Source organism: Mustela putorius, unplaced genomic scaffold (genome assembly GCF_011764305.1).
Source record: "Mustela putorius furo isolate JIRA1106 unplaced genomic scaffold, ASM1176430v1.1 tig00000083_pilon_pilon_pilon, whole genome shotgun sequence".
Lineage (NCBI taxonomy): Eukaryota > Metazoa > Chordata > Mammalia > Carnivora > Mustelidae > Mustela > Mustela putorius.
The window spans coordinates 29,823,922-29,845,382 of NW_025421273.1; the positions used below are offsets into that span (position 1 = coordinate 29,823,922).

At 40.7% G+C, this 21,461-nt stretch overlaps 1 protein-coding gene across 1 annotated transcript in view; it reads right to left on the reverse strand.

Annotated features, from left to right (window-relative positions):
• Window positions 1-21,461, reverse strand: part of PPARGC1A (PPARG coactivator 1 alpha) — a 644,905-nt gene that overhangs the window by 449,393 nt on the left and 174,051 nt on the right. The window contains exon 2 of the mRNA XM_004762686.3: window positions 4,476-4,540. Coding sequence (XP_004762743.1) covers window positions 4,476-4,493 — 18 coding nt within the window. The 5' untranslated portion in view covers window positions 4,494-4,540. The remainder of the gene's footprint in view (window positions 1-4,475; window positions 4,541-21,461) is intronic.

Genomic DNA, 21,461 nt, shown 5'->3' on the forward strand with positions numbered 1-21,461 from the left:
CCTGCTTCCTCAAACTGATTGAAGCAGTTCTAAGGAGAAAAGCTTCGCGTCAATTTCACCCATGCATTCCTTCACTCATTTGCCCTCCAAACACGTATTGAGTCCCAACTAAGTCCCCTTCGATTACTCAGCCAGGAACCCACTCTGCTAATAAACCGTTTGACTCTTAGACAAAATCATCTTCCACCAAATTTGCATCATTCATTTACTTGTCTATGTGTTAGGTGCTGGGGACACTGTAAGGACAGACCAGATCCTGCTAAAATATCTTACTGTCTGCCTGCCACTGCCTTAATACTATTATTTTTATCAGCATCAACGTCATCATTTACATGTCTGTTGCCCCAATTCGATTAAATGGTTCCAGAATAGGGAATGGGTATTACTCATCTTTGTGTTTTTAGCCAAGCAAACATTTACTGGGTGCTCACAAACCTGCCCTGTATTTTCTAAGCTCTTTCTATATGTTAACTCAATTATGCCCTGCACCAAGGCTAAGATTCTCCTTTTACAGATAAGCAAACAGGAGGGACTGGGTATCTTTCCTAGGGTCACACGGCGTGCAAGAGGCCGTGCCAGGGTCTGATCCAGGAGCCCCGCTCTGGAGTCTACCATCTCAGCAACTCCACTAAGTCTATCTAGAAATTATTACCCAAAGAGCTGCTCCCCAGTTTCAAAGGGCACGCAGCCACAGCTTACTCCTCACCCATTATTACCCAGAAAGATCTAGAGGGCACCAGGGACACTCTCTGTGAAATAAGCCTCAAATCCCACCGCCTGGGCAGGCAAGTCAGACTTTGGGGGACTTCCTGCTTAATTTCACCTTGTCTAAATATAACCAACTAAAAATAACCCAAAAGCAAAGTGTCTCAGAACCGCCAGAGGAACGGCAGAAGGCTGCAGGGGACGTGATGTGAAAGAATGATCCCAGCCTCTCTAAAACGCTGCGATGCTTTCCAACATCAGCAAGTTGCACATTGTGATGAGAAAACAAAGTTTCCAATTATTGAAATTCCATAGTGTATTTAATTATGCAATTATCTTATTGTATTAACAAGTGCTAGGGCACAGCAGCAAATGTTGAGATTTTTGCAGTGGCGAAGTGCAGAATTTATTCTTTCCCGCAGCTGATGACTTCTCTTGAGTCCATCCATTTTTCTGGGATTTTGGAGGTGATCCTACTTCTGAACTGCTTTGTTCACAAAACCAAAGCAAAGCACACCCCACTTTTGCTACTCCAACTTTGAAGCATGACCCCACTAGACTGAGCATATTTCACGGGAAAATGTCTACAAATTCACATCCCTTTTGTTTTCAAGTGATTACACTTAAGGCTCTTTCCCTCTTTTGAAATTCAAATAAATATAATGTAAATACAAATAAAAACGCACTTATACAAATTACATATTTTCAGTGATGTGAACACAAATACATTCTTGTTCATTTGCTTAATAAGGACTTGTCCCAAAGGATTCATGGATCAGACTGCAAAAACCAGAGTATTTCATCAAAACATCTAAAATAGGTATACTGTGATATTATCATGCACTTCTATTTGCCAGAGTTACCCCAGAAAATATGAAATGTAATCATGCAAAATTAAACATTCCATACATTTTCTATTCATCTTTGAACACTCTCCCTCTACTCCAAAATAGGCTATCACACTTCCAAGTTTATAGGGACAAAAAGTGAATCAAATTTCTTGTTTCTGAAAGCATTACAAGTAATAAGTCTTTTCACTTAGGGCTTTTCATCTCAGAATCACCAGGCTCTTTACATATAAAACGTAATTAATCCATACAGTCAGCTATATCCCTACCCATTGAGAGTCCTCCGTGCTGATAATCACTCACGGAGAAACCATACCTGCATTTTCTCAAGCTAAATTCAGTCCAAGCTATTAGGAATGATGTTTCATTTACTTGAGCATGACCAAGAGGCATAGTTATAGGTAGAAAACCTATTTTCCCAAATAAGTAATAGTTAAGAACACAAACTCTCAACCCATCGATTCTAGCCTGGGGTTTGAATCCCAATTTACACTTTTTAGCTATGAGATGATGGAGCAAATCCTTTCAATTCCCTGTGCTTCGGTTTTTGCAGTGGTAAAACTAGGATGATAATAGGACCTATCCTATAGGGTGACTGGAGGAATGAAAGGAGTTAATGCATGTAATTCATTAATAGCATTAACTGTTATCATCTTGTCCCACCTGACGCCTTTCAAAGCCGTTTCACAACAATGACTTCAATGGGGTCTCCATCATCCTATGAAGTAATGAAAGCAAATGCTCTTATCCCCATTCTATAGGTAAAGAAAGTGAGATTCAAAGAGGGCTGCTTGAGATCAGGACTAGAACCCCTGGAACCTAGTCTAATATACTTCTTTGTCTTTATATCTAGAACAAACAGTGACCCAGAGAGATCCCTGCTTATTTCGGGGTGGGGGGAGGAGGTTGTTGCACAGGGAGAGGGTCTGATTTCAAACAAGGCATGGGAAGCGTCTTGTTGCCAAGGCTTGTCTTGCATAGCAAAAACGACCCAGATCAACAGAAGACATATCAACAAGACTGCCTTAATCATGATTTCTGCTAACTACGAAATGTAAGTTAATTTCATGCCTTGCATTCCCAGACAAAAAGGTTCAGAGCTGTTTAAATTCTCTTCAACCCAATGACAGTTAGTAAACAGGAGGCTTCCTGTTCTAATGCTTGAAATCACCCTTCGTATCTCAATATATTATTTATGCACTCAGCTTAAAATAAACAGCAACTCCGAAGTAGGTGAGTGGGCTCATCTAGTACGAACCTTTTTTTTTTTTTCACTCTGACAGTTACTTTAAAACATCAGTAAACAACCTTAATTCACTTCTAACGAATTAGTAGGCTACTGCTGTGTCTCCAGGAGCCAAGGAGATTGTATTATTAACCAAAACAACTTTCTCCCTGTCAGTCATCTGCACCTCACAGAGGGATGTGGGCTTTGCTGTCTCATTACTCAAACCAAACCATGGGCATATGTGATACCAGGCGATTTCTTCGAGGTCATTCTCTTCTGGACCTTTGATTAGATCACTTGACTCTGGGGTGCCGAATGGGGCCCGGAGAAGGTAGATTCTCAGTGCTACTTATTAAGAGAGATATAGACAAATGAGAGCCTTTCCAGAGGGGTAGAGTTGGGAATTCATGGCATGTGAGGTGCAGTTGTTGAAGGAACGGAAGCTGACAAAGAGGCCACTTCCAGGGGGACCCTGATAGTGCCACCAAATACTTGAAAGGGTGTCACTTTGAAGGAGAAAGTATTATTCCTTATAGATGCAGATAGTAAAATTAGGACCCAAGGGTAGAAGATACATGAGGGTATGTGTGAGCTCAACTCAAGAAAGAATTCTGTAACTGAAAAGAGTTGCCTCTTGAGGTAGTAAATCTGCCCTTAGAGGTTCTGGGGCACCTATCAGACGGAATCTTTAGAGCTAGCCAAGATAAGGCACTACATGAGACATGTAAGGACACTTCCAGACATAAGATTGTACAACCCCATGAATCTCAGTAAAACAGGCTTCAATAAGCGTCACAACCATTTTTAAACTCTCTCTGTTATGAGTTTTTAAGGTGTGACAGCTATTCTTCAAAAACGAAAAACAGAAAAATACCATGGATTAAGCACTGGGCATGTCACTGGCCAGTCTAGTCTTGCACAACACCAGGACATTGGCTGACCTAGCGAAATAAAAAGATGTGCCATTCTGTGGGGAAAATCAGATGAAGCAGTTGCTTTAGTATTGTACCATTTCTGCCTGCTCTTTGGCTTTGTGGCTTGCAACCTTGGCCATTCCATGACCAGGAGGCCACTTCCATGTCACCTGGGCTGTCACGTGATCCAGAAGAGGTGATCCACACTTCACTCACCTTGCTAGTTGGCCTCCCAAGTCTGGAAACACAACGCTTCGCAACTTGTCTAAGGTATGTCTTAGTTTCATTGTTAACAAAACATTGCTCACCTCAGTGAAACATTCAGTCTCTCCCTGAAACCAATCATTTCTTTGATACACACACTGACAGCTCAAAACAGAATTAAATGCAAATTTTAAAAAAGAAGAAGAAGAAGAAAAGGAGAAAAGTCGTGAAAGAGAAATAAAAATACCTTGCATTCATATCCAATAAAAATACCTTGCATTCATATCCAGAGTTTATATCAACATGTTTACACAATTTGCAGACATGTATTCTTCCAAATTGTCTGGAAAACATTGCCAAAATATTTTGGGGAGGTGAGTCAGGCTTTTCTACATCCAACATATCAACAAAACATTAGAGAGTTCAAAAATATTAAATTCCTCAAAGGAAGTCAGGTTATCAATCTTTGGGTGTGAAACTTGGTGTTACTGATTTCCTAATATGGCAAGAGCAGACATCTGGTATTTGCACTTTGGAGTAATAGAATATAACATGACAATAATATGTTATACTTACAAAGTACCCTTCATCCATGGGGCTCCAATTTTACCAATATTAGTTCACTGATTTTCGCAAAAAACCTGAAAGGCAGAGGGTAAGTTTGTGTTATCCCCACTTTGTAGATGGGGATATTGAAATGCAATAGGCAAATAAATTATTGATCCATTTTAATGAGAGAATTCAGTAATGGAGGACAAGAATTACAATTTTCTCCTTCCCCATCCCAATGCAGCTTGACCACCCATCTTCCCCTTGGGGACTGTTCTTTCCCACATAATTTCCACTGCAATCTCAATGTATTAAACACATTTTTGCCCACAGAAGACAGTGCTGAATGTAACCCTCGATCTTATGAGCCCAGACACCAATAGTCCTTTGATACCAGAGGAAAGGTTCAAAAAAACTTCCCATATCCAGTTTAAACATGGAAAAAAAAATTAGATTGACAAAATACAACCATCCAACTAAAATTTGGCCTGAAAATAATGTTACTACTGTTCAGTTTGTTACATACTTATGTTCACATGTCAGCATATGGACTTGTCTTTAAAAATGATTCCAAGGAAGTCAGAATTCTTCAGAAGTAATCTCGCCAACAGCATTTTTAGAAGTGTGTATTTTTAACAACCCTTTCTAGGACACCCCATCTTTTCTACCACTCTCAGGCCATTTATTCACACACTGAACAAATAATTGATATTTAGTGCATCCTTACTACATATAAGTTTAGCACTATATGTGGTTTCTTGGAGGATACAAAAATGTGTATCACACAGGTCCTACCATCAAGAAACTTACAATTTTATGGTGTACTGATTTTAGTACAGTGACAATCACTCTGTTCTAAAACTCTCCAGAAAGATCTGACAGTTTCTGGACACTCTTGGTGAGTCATAGCCACCAATCCAGAAGGATGGCTCCTTCGGGGAATATTCTCAAAAAAGATGAGTCTGGGTTCTGTTTATGAGCCATACTATTTGGGACTACAGAAATGCTAAAAGATGTATCTTCTTCAAATATCTGACCCAGAGTCTTCCCAAAGCCCATGATTTGAGGATCATGATGTATCACAATCTTCTGCAGCCATACTGACCTCTTGCCTCATCCTTGAGTATCCAAGCACATTCACACCTCAGGACCTCTGCCCTTGCAATTATCCTCTTTGCCTGGGACCATATTGCTGCAGACACCTGCATGATCTCTGCTCATATACCTCCTCAGTAAGTCTCCCCAAAACACCTAACATAGCTGCGACTCATCCTACTCTGTCCCCTTACCACTTTCTCTTTCTTAATGAGGCTCACCTCCACCTAACAGCAAATGGCTCATCTCTTTATTTGTTTTTCTACGCCCCATCCTACCCCTCAACCAGGATATACACTCCGTAACAGCAGGGACTTCTAGGTTCACTACTAAATCCCAGGGTCAAGGCACGCCATAATTATTGCTCGAATGAATGACTCACAAGGCTGAACTGTGCTGTGCTGTGCTCATCTCTTGTATCTTCCTTCACTGGGATACTAAAATAATGACTAATAAATGAATTTCAGTATCAGTTCATAATAGTTTTTTTTTTTTTGCACCCAAAGGAAAAAATAAAACAGAATTCCACAATCAGTGAAATATTTCTTAAAAATATAAAACACCAGTTTTTATCATTTTCCCCTCTCTTGATTGCTCAGGCACTGGGCCAAGGGTCAGGTAACCTTGTTCTCTGGCCAGTGCTCCTGTGAGCTGCTCCATGAGCCTGATCTCTTCATCCCCCTGGGCCTTTCTTTCCCAGTGGTAAAATAAGGAAGCTTGGGAAACTCATTTCCAAGGTTCCCTCTGGTACAGAAACAATGGAGATCAACACATAGGTGATGGGCCAAATTAGATTCATGTTTTTACATCTTCTGATTTAATAGCATTTTCTATGTGTAAGCTTATCTCAAAGGTAGCATGGTCATTTCATACTAAGTAAGCAGGAATCCCGGAGGGAAGGATTTTATTATCTAACTATATCTACAAGCATGCTGATTTAGGACAAACACCACGGATATCACTGAAAACCTGTTTCCACCCCCCATACACACTATCACACCACCAACATACGACAGACATGCAAAGAAAGATGCCACATCAGCTGTTTATGACATCTTGAGTCACAGACACTCGGGGTCTCTAAACAGATTTCTTGTTTACTTGCACATTAATAAAACTCGCACCTTCGCCAGTCAGAATTTTTTTCTCCAAGCATCTGAACATCCAAAGAGATTTAGAAGCAATTAACATTCACGAGTAACAGAGCAATCAACATGGGAACTGCTAATGGGACTGGACAGAATCCAAAAGCAGATATTAGGATAATAGTGAGTCCCTGACATAGGTTACGGTGTTAATTCTGGAGGGCAGACTCATAGTATGTGTTCAGGAGCTTTGTGAGGCTGCTGGCACAGTCACCTATGCCTCTTCTATATATGGTTCTTAGCACCCTACAACATATTTTTTCCTTAACTGCTATCGAAAAGAAGGCATTTTTGCATCATTATAACACAACCCCTAGCATTAATGGTATATATTGAATTCAAGTTTATTTTTAAATTGCCTACCTGACAAAAATGTTAAAATGTCATTTTTCCCCATTTTGGGTCTCTAGACTAACTTCACCTGTTAGCTCCTGTAGCTAGAGGCCACAAAAATAATAGCTCTGAATTTCCACCTTGACACTTCCCCAATAACTTTTGCCACTTCCTTGTGTGTATACGGGTTCATACATCCCTTGTACATAGAAAGACACCAACATTCTTATCTCGACGAGCTCTATGCTTGCCTCCTTGTCAGTGTTCCTGACCTGTTTTTATAAATATCACTCCAGAAATCAGCACCCTCCCCCTTTTTTCCCCCAGCCCTTTGGAGAAAGTCTGTGTAACAGAAAATGTTTCCACTGTTACTCTTGCTGAGTTCCATGTTCCTGCCTCCATCTCTGGTCAACTAAATGCATCTAAACTGCAAATGCTGAGCAAGCACATCTATCTTTACTTCCCCTCAGACCACATGCCTTCATGCTGGCCCTGGCTATCCTTCTCCCTTGCCCCCAAACGCAGATGACTCCACCTTCAGACCCTTGACCTCCCCAGAACCACACATGCCTCCTTATCTTCCCCTCCCAGATCCCCTGCCAGCCCTCCTCGTGGGTCATGTGGTCTCTCTCAGGACAGAGGTCTAATCACAGGACGCCTTCCCTTACATGTAGACACTGGACCCCATCCCGGCAGAAAACTTGGTTTATTCCCATTTTTCATAACTTAAGATATTCTTTTCACAGCCTATTATGATTTGCTTCATTCTGTGAGGCTTAAGAAAATATATTTGTTCCAAGGTAAGGCTTGTTTCAAGTATTTTAACCTTAGTTATGTGTATTTAATTGGACAACACAGTTCATTTTGAAAAGACTATCTTTCTGGCTATCCCAGTCTATTCATATTCTGTTCTGCTCCTTTCTCCTTCTACTTTGCTGTTTGGGGCTATTAAAGTGTCCCTTTTTTCTTAACAATCCAGCTTTTTTTTTTCCCTTCACCTCCCCACCCTCAACATATACCCATTTGTGCTAAAAGCCTGTTTTGACAAAGATTGTATACAACAGAATCCAAATTAAAGGGGAGTTATCAACGTACTTGAGAATCCCTTACTTTATCTCTGTGGCAAGGAGTTTTAGATTCTCAGTGCCAGCCCCAAAGCTGGAAGACACGAGTCGCCAAGAGCTTCTACAACACACCCATCTCTTATTCATCACCTCCCATACCCCTGGCTCCCCCCCACCCAACCCCAAGGGGCAGCAGTGGAGATTAAAGTGCTTCTGGGCTTTGGTAATCCAATCAGGGCTAAGCATGCTGCAATCTCTACCCTTTGGTAGGTAGGAAAACATTTTGGCAGAATGCCTTTCGGTGGTGCTCTGCATTCCTGGCAGGTCCTGTGCTACTATGTTACTAAAGACATTTGTGCTGTGACAGTGATGGGCTCAGAGTGGAGACTTTTCATACTGTCCCTGTGACTCTGTACTTTCCTGCACGCTAGACTTTGTAGCTCCTTCTGCCTTGTAAACAGCTCCGCACCCGTCAACCCGGAGTCCTTCAATATTTGCTGCACTAGAATAGCTAAGAATGTAGACTTCCTTTATTTACAGCCTAAGTAGATTTTAACTACTCCTGAGAGAGAAGCAGATGAATAAAGAAAGCAATCTGAGGAGTTTGGGGAAAGTAGGAGCAATGGTAAAAACTTGTATTTGACCATTTGTTCTTTCACCAAATATTTACTGAGCACCTACTCTAGGTTCATGGTGGTGAATAAATGACCTAAAGAACTTCCCCCCAAGGAGTTTATGCCCAAAGGTGAGGAGACACCCTGTAAGCAAATAAGCAAGTAAATAGAGATGTCCAGTCGTGATAAATGCTATGGAGAAAAATAAAGCACAGGAGGCCAGGGAGTGTAAGGACATGAACCCACACTTCATGTAGCATTTGTTTCCCCATGTCATGTCAATGAACATTTGTCACCAAGCGCCTGCTATGTTGCAGGCCCTGGGATGGATTCTGGGCAAACTGGCATATTGATGGACAGAGAGAGATGGATGGGGACATCAATATATATACACCACACACTCAATTTCCAGCTATTTGCCTGTGAAGGGTATGCAGTCCTCACCAAGTGGTGTCCACGTGTGATGCCACACAGCCAACAGCAATATCTTTTAAAAGGTCCCCAATGAATGCCATTAGGGGCCTCCAACTGGTCAGGGCACAGTGCGGTCCATGTCTGACTTGTAGAAGGACAGGAGTGCTCAAAGCATTGAGAGCCTCAGCATGGGGTGGGCAACCTTGGACCTGACTTAGCTCCAGCATTCACCTCGCTGAGGGGCTGGAGGGAAGTTGCATCACCTCTTTACCTTTACAAAATGAGGATTACAGGCTGCTGTAGGGTTCAAAGGCAGTAAAGCAAAGAAAGTGCCCGGCACAGTGCCTGGCACTAATCTGACAGCTGAGTAATTGCTTCACTCGGCTCATCCAGAAGGAAAAAGGACACCAGAAATGCAACAGCTCCGAACAGACTGTGTGCCCAGAGTAAGTATTCAATAACTGCTTTTGCTTATTTGTTTTCTCTGTATTTTGTTGTGGTTTTTTGTTTTTGTTTTTTTGTGGCCAAAGGGTTCTAGGGAATATAAGCAGACATTACTTTAAAAAAAAAATAAAAAGTCCTCAATCATATAAGTTTTAGAAAGAACAAATAAAATGAACTAGCACAGGTCTCTTTACTTCAGACTCTCCTATTCTGTAACATGCTAATGTACCTCACTTCTCTCCAGGAAACAACAACAACAAGATGAGTATTTCCCAGCCTATGTGACTGTGGAACCCTTTGACATGGAAAATCACATGTGACAGTTGTTCAATGGAACAGACTTTGGGAAATGTGGCTTTGCTATAAGAACAAATAAATCCAAAGATAAGGAATATATACTGTCTTTGGTTTTGATGTGGTCTGCTGGCTTTCTTTGAAAATGCAGACTTGGGCATATTTTCTGCAAATTGAGAAAGCCTGGTAGCACTGTTTCCTATCCACTGGACCACAGCAACTTCTCCTCTTCTATAAAAGAAGTCATTATTCTGGGGCCACAGTGCATAGGAAGGAAGTGTCGGCAACATTTGAACACTTCTCATTCCCCTGGACAGGCAAATCCCCTATTTTCTGCAATAAATGGGCTCTTAAAACGAGTTTTGTTAATTATTCTCTTAAAAGCCAAATCATCTTCTGGCTACACTGGGGAAACCTGCTGCTTAAAGTCACCCTGGGTTTTCTCTATCATCCAAATGCTTCACAGTGAGCATGCATTACTTTCATAAACAGAAAATCAATGGTGGAAAAAAAAAAAAAGAAAAGAAAAGAAATTCTATGGGGATGTGTTGACAACACCATGATTAGTGCAAAAATTACCTACTTGTACATGAAGGTTTTTATATATGGGGTTTTCATGAAGATCTTACTTAACATTAGAACCCTAGATAGATCCGAAGGGGAAGCTGTAGACAGAGGACAGTAGGGCTGAGATTAAAGTTCGACAGCAGAAAGAAAGAATCCATGTGCTTCACCCACATCCTCTGAGGCAAAAGACAGAGAGAGAATGCTGCAGGGAAGGAAGGAAGAGAGAAGGGAGAGAGGAAAGAAAGAAGAGGAAGAGGGGGAGAGGGAGGGAAGGAAGGATAGAAGGAAAAAAAAGAGAGAGAGAGAAAGAAGGGGTACACAAGAGAATTGTTGAGAAGCCTAAGGTGGGGGGAGGGGAACACAAACCCAGAGATTAAGTTGACCCAAGTCAATACAAAAGGCTTTGTGCAAGGGCTCTGGCATTAATGGGATTTGGACTGCTAAAGCCTTGTGAACCAAGTACAGAACATAACCATAGATGCCGGAGTTATTTTTGAAATGGATGTCTTAAGTAATAGGAAGCTTAGCTAGCAGGGACATTCACAGCATTTTGCATGGCTGCTCCCAGCTTGAGACCTGGCTGGGAATCTGGGTGGGAACAAATCAGAGCTGCCCAATTAGCAGGAGCCTCCCACCTGGGACAGAACCCACTAGGTGGCTTTCACCCTTGGATGTGGCACAGAGGAGCTGCTTTGTGTCACTGTAGCTGGGAGAATGAGCCGTGCTGTTGAATCATGTACTAATGCAAGTGACATAAATGGAGGGGGACCCTCTGAACCAAGGAATCTTGGGGCCTCTGGTTTAGAATCAAGCATTCGTTCTTTCCATCAGTCTTTCATCAATGTCTCCAATGTCTGGGGTCTTGCAGATACTTCAATGAGCAGTAACCAAGTCCCTGCTCTCAAGGAACTTACATTCTCCCACAGGAGGGGAAGCCAGCAAGTAAACAAGAATTTCTATTGGTTAGAAGAGCCGGGAATAAAAGCAAAAAGGAAAGAGGGAAAGAGGGGGTTTGTGCTGGAAGAAGGCAAAATGTGCTCAGGGAAGGCATCTCTGAAGAAGGAGTATTAAAGCAAAGGCTTGAAGAATAAGGAGTACTCCCACCCTACAAGATCTGGGGAAAAACAGTGTAAAAGAAGGGAGTGGCTCATCCTCTCATGGACAGAGTGGGCCACCATCACTGGGCCCTCACTTCCAACCAACTCAGACCTCAGCCACGCTTCATTCAAAAACACACAGATATGCTTATCTTTAACATCTTCAATTGCATATTACGCCTGCTAAGAGAAATATGTCCTGAAACCTGGGTATTTTTAGAATGGTCCGTTTCAGTTTCCTCAGGGACTTTTCCCCTGTTCAGCCAGAAGACCTAAGGAGCCCAGGTCCATCAGCCTCTTCCAAATACCTGAAACTGCATTCATCAGCCACTGTTGAAAAATTGGATCTCACTTCAAAGCTGAATGACTTGATTACTCCCATAACAGAATACATTACACTGATTACCGGGATTATTCACGTGCCATTTCCAAGAGGTTGGGCAACATTTCTCAACGTTGCACCCACCAACAAACAGAGTACTGAGAGTGGAAAATGTAATGCTAATATTCAGATGCTCTCCTTGTCATGATACCATGATGAAATTCCTCTGCACTCTTTTTTAACTGAGCTAGAAAAGGGGGTGGGGGGATTATTTCAGTACAATACAGCTCAGATCAAGTGCCAGGAGGGGCCCAAGGATGAGATTGTTTCTATGATCTGACACATAAGGCACTCAGTAAATATAAGTGCCTTTCCCTATCCCCTCCACTTTGCCTGCCAAAATCCTGAATATTGATTTTTATATCAATAAGTTGCCAATAACATATTCATTGGCTCATTTTTTATAACTGTCAGTCCAGTGCTGTGTTTTCAGCCCACTAGCAATTGATTCATAAGAATGGCTTGGGGTGAGAAGGGGTGAGGAGGTGGAAGCTTTATAGCCATGATTTACTACTAATCGATGATTAGCATTTTATGCTCAAGACAATCAAATTCATATTATTTTACATTTTAAAAGTTTTTAAAGGAACACTTATTAAAAGCCTAAATGAAAACAGGGCATCACAAGTTCAAATAAGCCATAAATTAGACATGGAAGCATAATTCCACTGAACACCATTTTATTAGCTAATCAATGTGTCATTTTTTTTTCCTATTGGCATCCACTTACTATCATGTAATTTCCATAAGGACACCATCTGTATTTATAAAAGAATTATCTTTGTGGTGATCCAGCAATCTACAAACAACAGTGATATTTAACTTTTCTTAGGGGATCAATTTTGGAATTGGGTTAAAGGATTTATAAATCTCTTTTTCATGATGAACCTTTCATAATGAACTTATTCCTATATCTCTGTGATTTTAGAAGCACTTGAAACAAAAAGACAACAAAATGTGATTTCAATTTATTGAAATGTAAGGTTCTGGGTCTTGACATGTGCATTTTTTTAAACAAGCAAGATGAATCTCTTACTACAAGGTCCAGTAAAACAATCATAGGCAAACTACTTTCTTTTATCCATTTTGGTTGTAAGGGTGGGTTAATTTTCAGTGTAATCTGATTTGGTGCCCTATGGGTCAGATAGAACCCTGTATCTGCGTAGGTCACTGCTATGCATTTCATCAGGATCCAGTCCACTCAATCATTTATGACGCATGTTCAAACTCTGCCTTGTCCAGTTCTTAACGCAGCCTTGCAAGTAAGAGTCACTGCCCCAGTGATGGCTAATAAGGCTTGCAGGGATGAAGCAACAATACTCTGACCCCAGCAGAAAAAACTCATAATAGATGCCCTTCTGTTGGGTACAAACTTCACTGATAAGTGACCAAATATGGATACAGGGAGAGATTTGCTTAAAGTTTTTCTAAGAATACCAAATAAAACCCCAGAGAGAACAGTCTTTGGTTTTGTAAGTTATATATCACTTCAGCTTTGAGTCAATCCGCAGAGCAAAGTGCAGTTGGAGATAAAGACAAAAATCTCACTCTTGGTTAGGATGCACATTTGTCCACTAATAGTCAATTACTTTGGAAATTTAACTTAAAGCAGGATTTAAAAGGATTATGATTAAAAATGTATATGAATACTAACCAACAAAACACAAAACAAAATACAACTAAAATTTATATTGCGTGGATTGATTCTTTAATTTGTCCATGTTCGTGGATCCTACAATATTTTAAGTATTATATTAAGTATCAGGCATGGTGAACAAAACTGATTTAGTCCCTGTCCTCATGGAGCTTACTATATTAAAAAGAAAAAAGTACATGTGAATGAACAATTGAGTGAAAAATCACCAAATCATATTAATGATTGAACTGAGATCTGTAACTGTGCCATTTTCCTCTCTATCTAATATTATTGCTTTTTAAAATCTAAAACATTTACTGCCTTTAAATAATTTGATTATGCTGGGGCACCTGGGTGGCTCAGTGGGTTAAAGCCTCTGCCCTTGGCTAAGGTCATGATCTCAGAGTCCTGGGATCAAGCCCCGCATTGGACTCTTTGCTCAGCAAGGAGCCTGCTTCCTCCCTCTCTCTCAGCCTGCTTCTCCGCCTACTTGTGATCTCTGTCAAATAAATAAACAAAATCTTTTAAAAATAATAATAATAGTAATTTGATTATGCACTAGGACCAGAAAGTGATCTTTCTGGATTTGGCTTTTGTATTTGTTGTTTGTTGGTTGGTTTGGTTGGTTGGTTGGTTGCTGAATCATCAAATTTTTGAAGTATGTTAATAAAATGGAGAGTGTTCAGGGAAACACAGCAAAAAATAAATTCAGAGGTGGCAAATGGGTCTTCTTAGGAAATGATAAGAATGAAAGTCATTCATCCCAAGAAGTAACTTGATTATTATCTCTTTGGAAAGCTAACATGTGAAAAAAGGAACTCTGGAATTAGTCAAGTTCTATATTCAAGTCCTGCTCCATCGTTATGGATTGAGAACCTCTCCTACACCTCCATTTCGTTATCTGTGAAGAGACTCATCCATATCACAAAAATTAAGTGAGTATCAGAAATATGAATAGCTTGCCCGTAGTCTTGGATTATGGTCAGTTTATGGCCTTCATCATCACACGCCGCCACCACCACCATCATCACCATCATCACCACCATCATCATCATCATGACAAGAAGAACTCCAGTTCTGTTGTAATGAAAAGCAACTTTAGATACTCTGCAGAAACCACAGAGGAAGCTATAACAATCTCTTCTGAGAAAAATGTTAGGAAAAAGAAGGTCCTAGTTCTCCTTGTGTTAACTTGTGTAACCTCAGATAAAAATTTTAAATTCCCATTTTCAGTTTTCCCAGCTCTAAAATGGACCCAATAGAACTTATTTAACAAGCTAATATATAAGGAAGGACCAGCACATATGTCACCTCATTAAATACGGAACGCTACTACTTTTATAGGAAAGTACATTCTGACAATAATCTACCATAAAAGGATCTCTTCTGTAACTACCCAGTATAAAAATTCCCAGGACGACCATGAACTTGAACTTCAGTTCCACAATGAACTAGGTAGATAATATCTCTTAAATTCTCTGGTCTCCAGTTTTGATCAGGAAAATAGTATACTTATTTGTGAGGACTGGAAATTAGACATGAAACATGCCCAGTAAAGGGTCTGGTACATTAGACATATGGTGGTTTCCATTTCTCTCTGTTAAATAATGATCTAGTATATTCCATTTTCAGTGTGAGTATTCCCACACTCTAAAACTCTTTAAATAAAAAGCATTATAAATAACCTTTGGATGGTCTTTAAATAATTCTTTATGGTTTGGAAGAAAAACAAATCTATAGAAACATAAAAATCCAGTGTGTCAAATACACAGTATAATCATTTTGTATGATCACTGCTAATACAGTTCAACCTAAATTGCAGTCTTGTATTTGACATAATTACACATAACCAAACACTAATAAAAATTGCTGCCTTATATTTCAAATTAGTAATTATGGTAGTAAACATTAACAACATGTCAGATATAAGATGGTGATTTGTTCTGAAATGTATTAGAAATCATTATACTGTATGATAATTTTAATTACTGTTGGGTAGCAAGACGGCACGCAGCAGACCACGGCTCTAAGTGCACTACGGGAACAAGCAGCTCTTCAATTCAGGCCTAAATCGGACTTCTATGGCTTGAGTTCAAGAAATGTGTGATTCTTTCTCCACCTTTAAATGGTGGTCTCTGTTCCCTCTCCAGATCGTATTATCATGAGGTTTGGTGTCATCCTTCCAGGACTTAAATCCTAATTCTGTTTCTTTCTAGTCCTATGAACTTGCCAAATGGTAATTTCTCAGTGTCCCAGTTTTCTCATCTTTAAAATGGGAAATGGGTGTCTGGCTGACTCCGTCAGAACAGCATGCAATTCTTGATCCTGGGGTTGTGAATTTAAGCCCCACTTTGTGTATAGAGATTACTTAAAAATAAATAAATAAGCTTAAAGAATAAAAATAAGCACATACATACATACATACAAACAATGGGAAACATAGGAATACTCAGAAAGTGGTAACAGGCTGCTAAACTAGATTGTTCTGTCTCTAGCACTCAGCCTAGCACCTGGAACACTGAGTCTTCAGTGCATACTACTAATTGTTACTATCATTAACATTAATAACCAAGTCAATAATTCTCTCACACTGTTCAGATCCTGGTCTTAATAATAGTGACCAAATGTCCTATTTAAAGTAAAAATGTGATGGAGCACCTGGGTGGCTCAGGGGGTTGAGCAGCCAACTCTTGATTTCCATGCAGGTCAAGATCTTGGGGTCCAGAGATCAAGGCACAGGTCAGGCTTCCAGCTCAGCGGGAAGAAGATTAAAGATTCTCTCTCTCCCTCTGCCCCTCCCTCCACTGGCATGTTCTTCCTCTCTCTCTAAAAATAAATAAATAAGGGGTGCTTTGGTGGCTCAGTCAGTTAAGTGGCCAACTCTTGACTTCAGCTCAGGTCACGATCTCAGGTTGGTGAGATCGAGCCCCAGTTCAGACACAGTGCTCAGTGGGGAGTCAGAGTCTGCTTTAGATTCTCTCCCTCTCCTTCCGCCCCTCCCCCTGCTTGTGAATGCTCTCTCTCTCTAAAATAAATAAATAAATCTTTAAAAAATAAATAAATAAAAGTAAAATAGAAATACACCAAAAGTGAGCTTTTTTTTTTTTTTTTAAAGATTTTATTTATTTGACAGACAGAGATCCCAAGTAGGCAGAAAGAGAGGAAGGGAAGAAGGCTCCCCGCAGAGCAGAGAGCCCGATGCAGGGCTCAATCCCAGGATGCTGGGATCATGACCTGAGCCGAAGGCAGAAGTTTTAACCCACTGAGCCAGTCAGGCACCCCACAAATGTTAGCTTCTAACATTTCTTGAAAATTCTCATCTTGAGAATTTCGTCATTGTCCTTTCTTCTTTCCTTCCATGTTTTCTGCATTTATCTTCACTCTTTCATTCACTCAGTGTTATGAGTCACTGGGAAGACCCTGTTCTTTATAATTATATAAAGGTCTGACTTTGGTTCATCCTTTCCTGGGCCCTATCTCCATGTTGACTTTTACCATGGCCCCTAAACATGGCTCCAGCATAGACCCCATGCTCCATTAATGACAAAACCCACCAGAGAGACACTGAGAAGCTCCACTCCTGAACAAGTGCATGTGTGACAGCCATGAGATTTCCCATTCCACATGCATGACTCCTTAGCATACCTGAAATCTGATCACCAGCCCCTAATTTGGGAATTTAATGCCCTTCTTCCCCGTCTCTTGCCCCCCTCGTCATGTTTTTATTCTCACAAAAAAAAACATTTATTCAATCAGAGTTACCTATTTCCACCCTTTTCAAAGACCTCTGGGCCTTGCAACATCTCTGCAGGATTCTCCCCACTCCAAGATCTCCATGCATTACACGGTCTCCTGCAAAGTGGGGAAGAACTCCCAGCATTATGATAAAGCACCTTTCCTGTCCACATTTCCATACTGTTTCAGCTAAAACATTCAGGGGAACAGACTGGACTGCTAATTAGAGAACTGTCTGAAACCACCATGTACCACATTTCCATCGGTGCAATAAGCAAAGACTCTTCATTAAAATCACTGTCCTCTGTATGGGAAAACTGTTTCAAGTGCAATAGATCTAATTCACAGGAGTGATCATGCAGGCCCAGGTACAGTATTCATTATTAACTTAAAAAGTATGCCAAATCAATTAAAAACCATTTTAAAGGGAAGGAATAAAATTTAGTTCTACCTAACTGCAGCTCAGCTCTAATTTATCTTCCAGCCACTTTCAAGGGATTTTACTTGGTTCTTAATCTAACATTCCTTGGAAAGGGTAATTCTCATGAAATTACAATGGCATCTCTTGCATTGTTTAATGCAAATGTTCCCATTCTTCAGAAATGGAGAGCAGCTTCTCCAATAAAGACTCCCTTTAAGGTGTAAAGTGGATGAGCTCGGGGACCTGCTTGAGAAGAATATAACATGCATCTCAGAAGCTGCTCAAATTTAAAACCCTGCCTGCATCCCTATGACAAATTGTATTCCAAATATAGGTTATTCACAACATGTTTGTTATAAGGCAAGGCATATGAATTCTTGCCGTGTCTTTCTTTACAAACATGTCAAGACTTGTGAACCCTTAATGAAATGCAGCATTTTGGAGGCAAGAGAAAGTTACAAAGATGCCAGGGAGAAGAGGCTTCTTTCCTGGGACTGGGGCCTTCCCAGGATCATGCTTGTTCCCACCGTCAGAGAAGCCACCCAGTCATCTCAGAATCAAACAGGGCTTTAGCGGTCACCGAGACCAGCCACTGCATCTTACAGAGGAAGAAACTGGTCTTCAGTTTCTCCCTTGAGGTCTGAGGGACAACAAGAGTTTTCCAAAATGTCAGGGCTGCTGAGGGACAGAAACACCCAGGTCCAGGCTGTCGACAAGTGCCATTCACTAGGGCCCTCGTTGACAATGCTCTAAAGTAGACTTTGTCTTGTCAGGGCACTTTTGTAAATCCCATAAGGCACCAGCCTTCTGGGATTCAGATAAAAGTTCCATAAAACTTGGAAGTGAGCTCATCCCAATAGGATATTTTTAGTCATGCCACAGAAATAAGTTGGATTGATTTTACATTTGGCATTTTTTTAACTAGGGCCGAGTTAATTCCTTCTCATTGGTTAACTCATTTTCTCCCTTTTAAGTAAACCACCACTGTTCACTACAGATTGGAGTTCCCAGCAGAAGATGGCCATTTTCTACTCCTCTCCCCAACCCCATCCCCCCAAATAGAGGCCTATCTGAGATGATGACAGCCTAGCAGCGTACCCTGGTTTGGGATAAAGACAGGGGTCAGCATGTTTTTCCTGGAAAGGGCCAGAGAGTGAGTATTTTAGGCTTTGCAGGCCATTTGGTCTCAACTACTCAACTCTGCTGCAAAAGAAGCCAGAGGCAGGATGTAGACAAATGAGTATGGCTGCGTTCTGATAAAATTTTATTTATCTACATGGAAATTGAATTTCATATAACATTCATGTGTCATGAAGCATTATTCTTCTTTTGATTTTTAGTCAACCATTTAAACACGCAAAATCCATTCTCACCTCGTGAACTATACAGACACAGGCAGCAGGCTGGATCAGTTTCGCCCCTGCCATACTGGCCAAACCTGGGTTTAGAGTTACGACAACAGTCATTGACAGAGACAAACCCCTCTGGTTAACCAGTTGCTTTCCTTCTAACTCGCTATTGGCACTCACCCGATGAATCCACATTTTTTTTTTTAATTAAATGTACATGCTTTTCATTCGCATGCAATGGATGGTACCTCAGTAAGGTTATATCCTGCTTGCTAGTGATTTTGATAATCATACCGTGCTCCTGGGTGGGGTGTCTTCCGTGATGTGAAATATAACTGAAAGTACTAATTGGTCACCAAGAAACAGTTGTGAAATTATGTCATTATTATGCCCATAAGATGAAAGAAGCGTCTGTCCCTGAGATGGGTGATACGAGTCCTACTAATGGACTTTTAGCCTTCATGTGTAAATATGCTTTAATTTTAAAAAGAAATATTTTAGTTTCGTGTGTGGTCAAGATCAGCACCAACAAATCAGTCACTGAAATCATTATCAATCTTTTGTCTGTACAAGGAGTAAGGAGGAACTCTCCATTTAAATACCTTTCCACACAACACAACTCCACTGGCATCAGCATATTACAAAAACCAATTTTCTTACATCAACTTCTATCTACTTCTAATTCTGTAGCATAGCTCTGGGGAGTTGCTACAAGGTCTGTGTAAACTGAAAATCTAAATAACATTATGACGCCTATTACAGAACTAATTTATAATCTAATACCCCAGTTGAATTTAATATCCTATTTATTTATTCAAGCAAAATATCTGGAAAAAAATATGTCACATCATAATGTAGTTGTTATGAAAATGGAAAAATAAAACAGAATTTTAGAGAAGGCATGATAATTGCTAGGGGCAGGTACGAGCAAGAATTTCAGAGTCCCTCACACGAAGGAGAGACGGGAGCTCTTTAATAAATAGAATTTTTGCTTTATAATGCAATTATTGTCAAATTTAGTATTTTACATCAAATTTACAACTTTAAAATGTGATTCCTATTAATGTTATCTGCTCAGAGCTACTGCAGCATAAAACTGTTGGCCAACAGATGCCACCTCATCAACTGTCTTTAACAACTCCGTTCCCATCCTGGATGGAAGAACTGAGTTTATGACAGCATTTATAAGCAGGCACTGTCAATACAAATATACAAGTGATGCGCATGTATATAATACACACAGACTAATGGAAAGAACTATGGAAATGCTTCTCAGAATACTAAATCTCATGCTGATGTCCTTATCTTGAAATAGTTGGAGGGAGCAAAGGAACGGAGGGAGGGAGAGAGGGAGGAAAGGAGAGAGGGAAGGATGAAGGGAGGAAGGAAAAGAAAGAAAAAAGGAAGGATAGAAGGACACGAGTGAATAAAGATCCTTTGACATTTGAAGAAGCAAAGCTACAAAAAGCATAAATATAGGGTGGCCTGAATGGCTCAGTCAGTTTGGTGTCCAAATCTTGATTTCAGCTCAGGTGATGACCTCGGGGTCTTGGGACCGAGCTTCACATCGGGCTCTGAGCTCAGCAGAGAGTCTGCTTGAGATTCTCTCTCTCCCTCTGCCCCTCACCCCTGCTCTAAGATCAATCATCAATCAATCAATCTAGGAAAGAAGAGAGAGGGAGGGAGGGAGGAAGGAAAGGAGAATAAAAACACTGCCGGGCCATAATTGCGTACTACCCCTGGACATTCCTGGCCATCCAGGAACCAGGAGATGACTTGATGAAGGCTAGTAAGTCTTGACAGTACATATACAGGAGAGTTCTCAAGACTCAGAGAAAGGGCAGCAGCACCTGAATTTCTCCAGGAAGTATGAATAATGCCTACTGCTTATCTTTTCTTAAGATAGAAGCCATGTTTAGAACTCAAAGTCCCACAGGTTCCAGGACCAGGAAGTATGTGGGCACCCAGCCACACACCCACACAAACACATGTGTGTACCCCCTCACAGTGGGGACTTCCAGTCCTCACCAAAAAGGCAGAATAAACAGCTGTGTACATTGCAGAGTCTCAACTATTGAGGTCCTTCAGTCCTATTCTGAACCAGCATGTCAGGATTATGAGCCCTACTCTAGACCACCTGTATTTTTTTTTAAGATTTTATTTATTTATTTGAGAAAGAGAGAGAGAGAGAATGAATGAATGAGAAGAGGAGGGGCAGAGGCAGAGGGAGAGGGAGAAGCAGACTCCCTACTGAGCAGGGAGCCCCACATGGGGCTTGATCCCAGGACCATGGGATCATGACCTGAGCTGAAGGCAGACACTTAACTGAGCTACACAGGCACCCCATAGACCTCCTGTATTTTTAACAAGGTCCCCAGGTTATTCTGATTCACTTCAAAGTTTAGGAAACAGTGGCCTCTGTG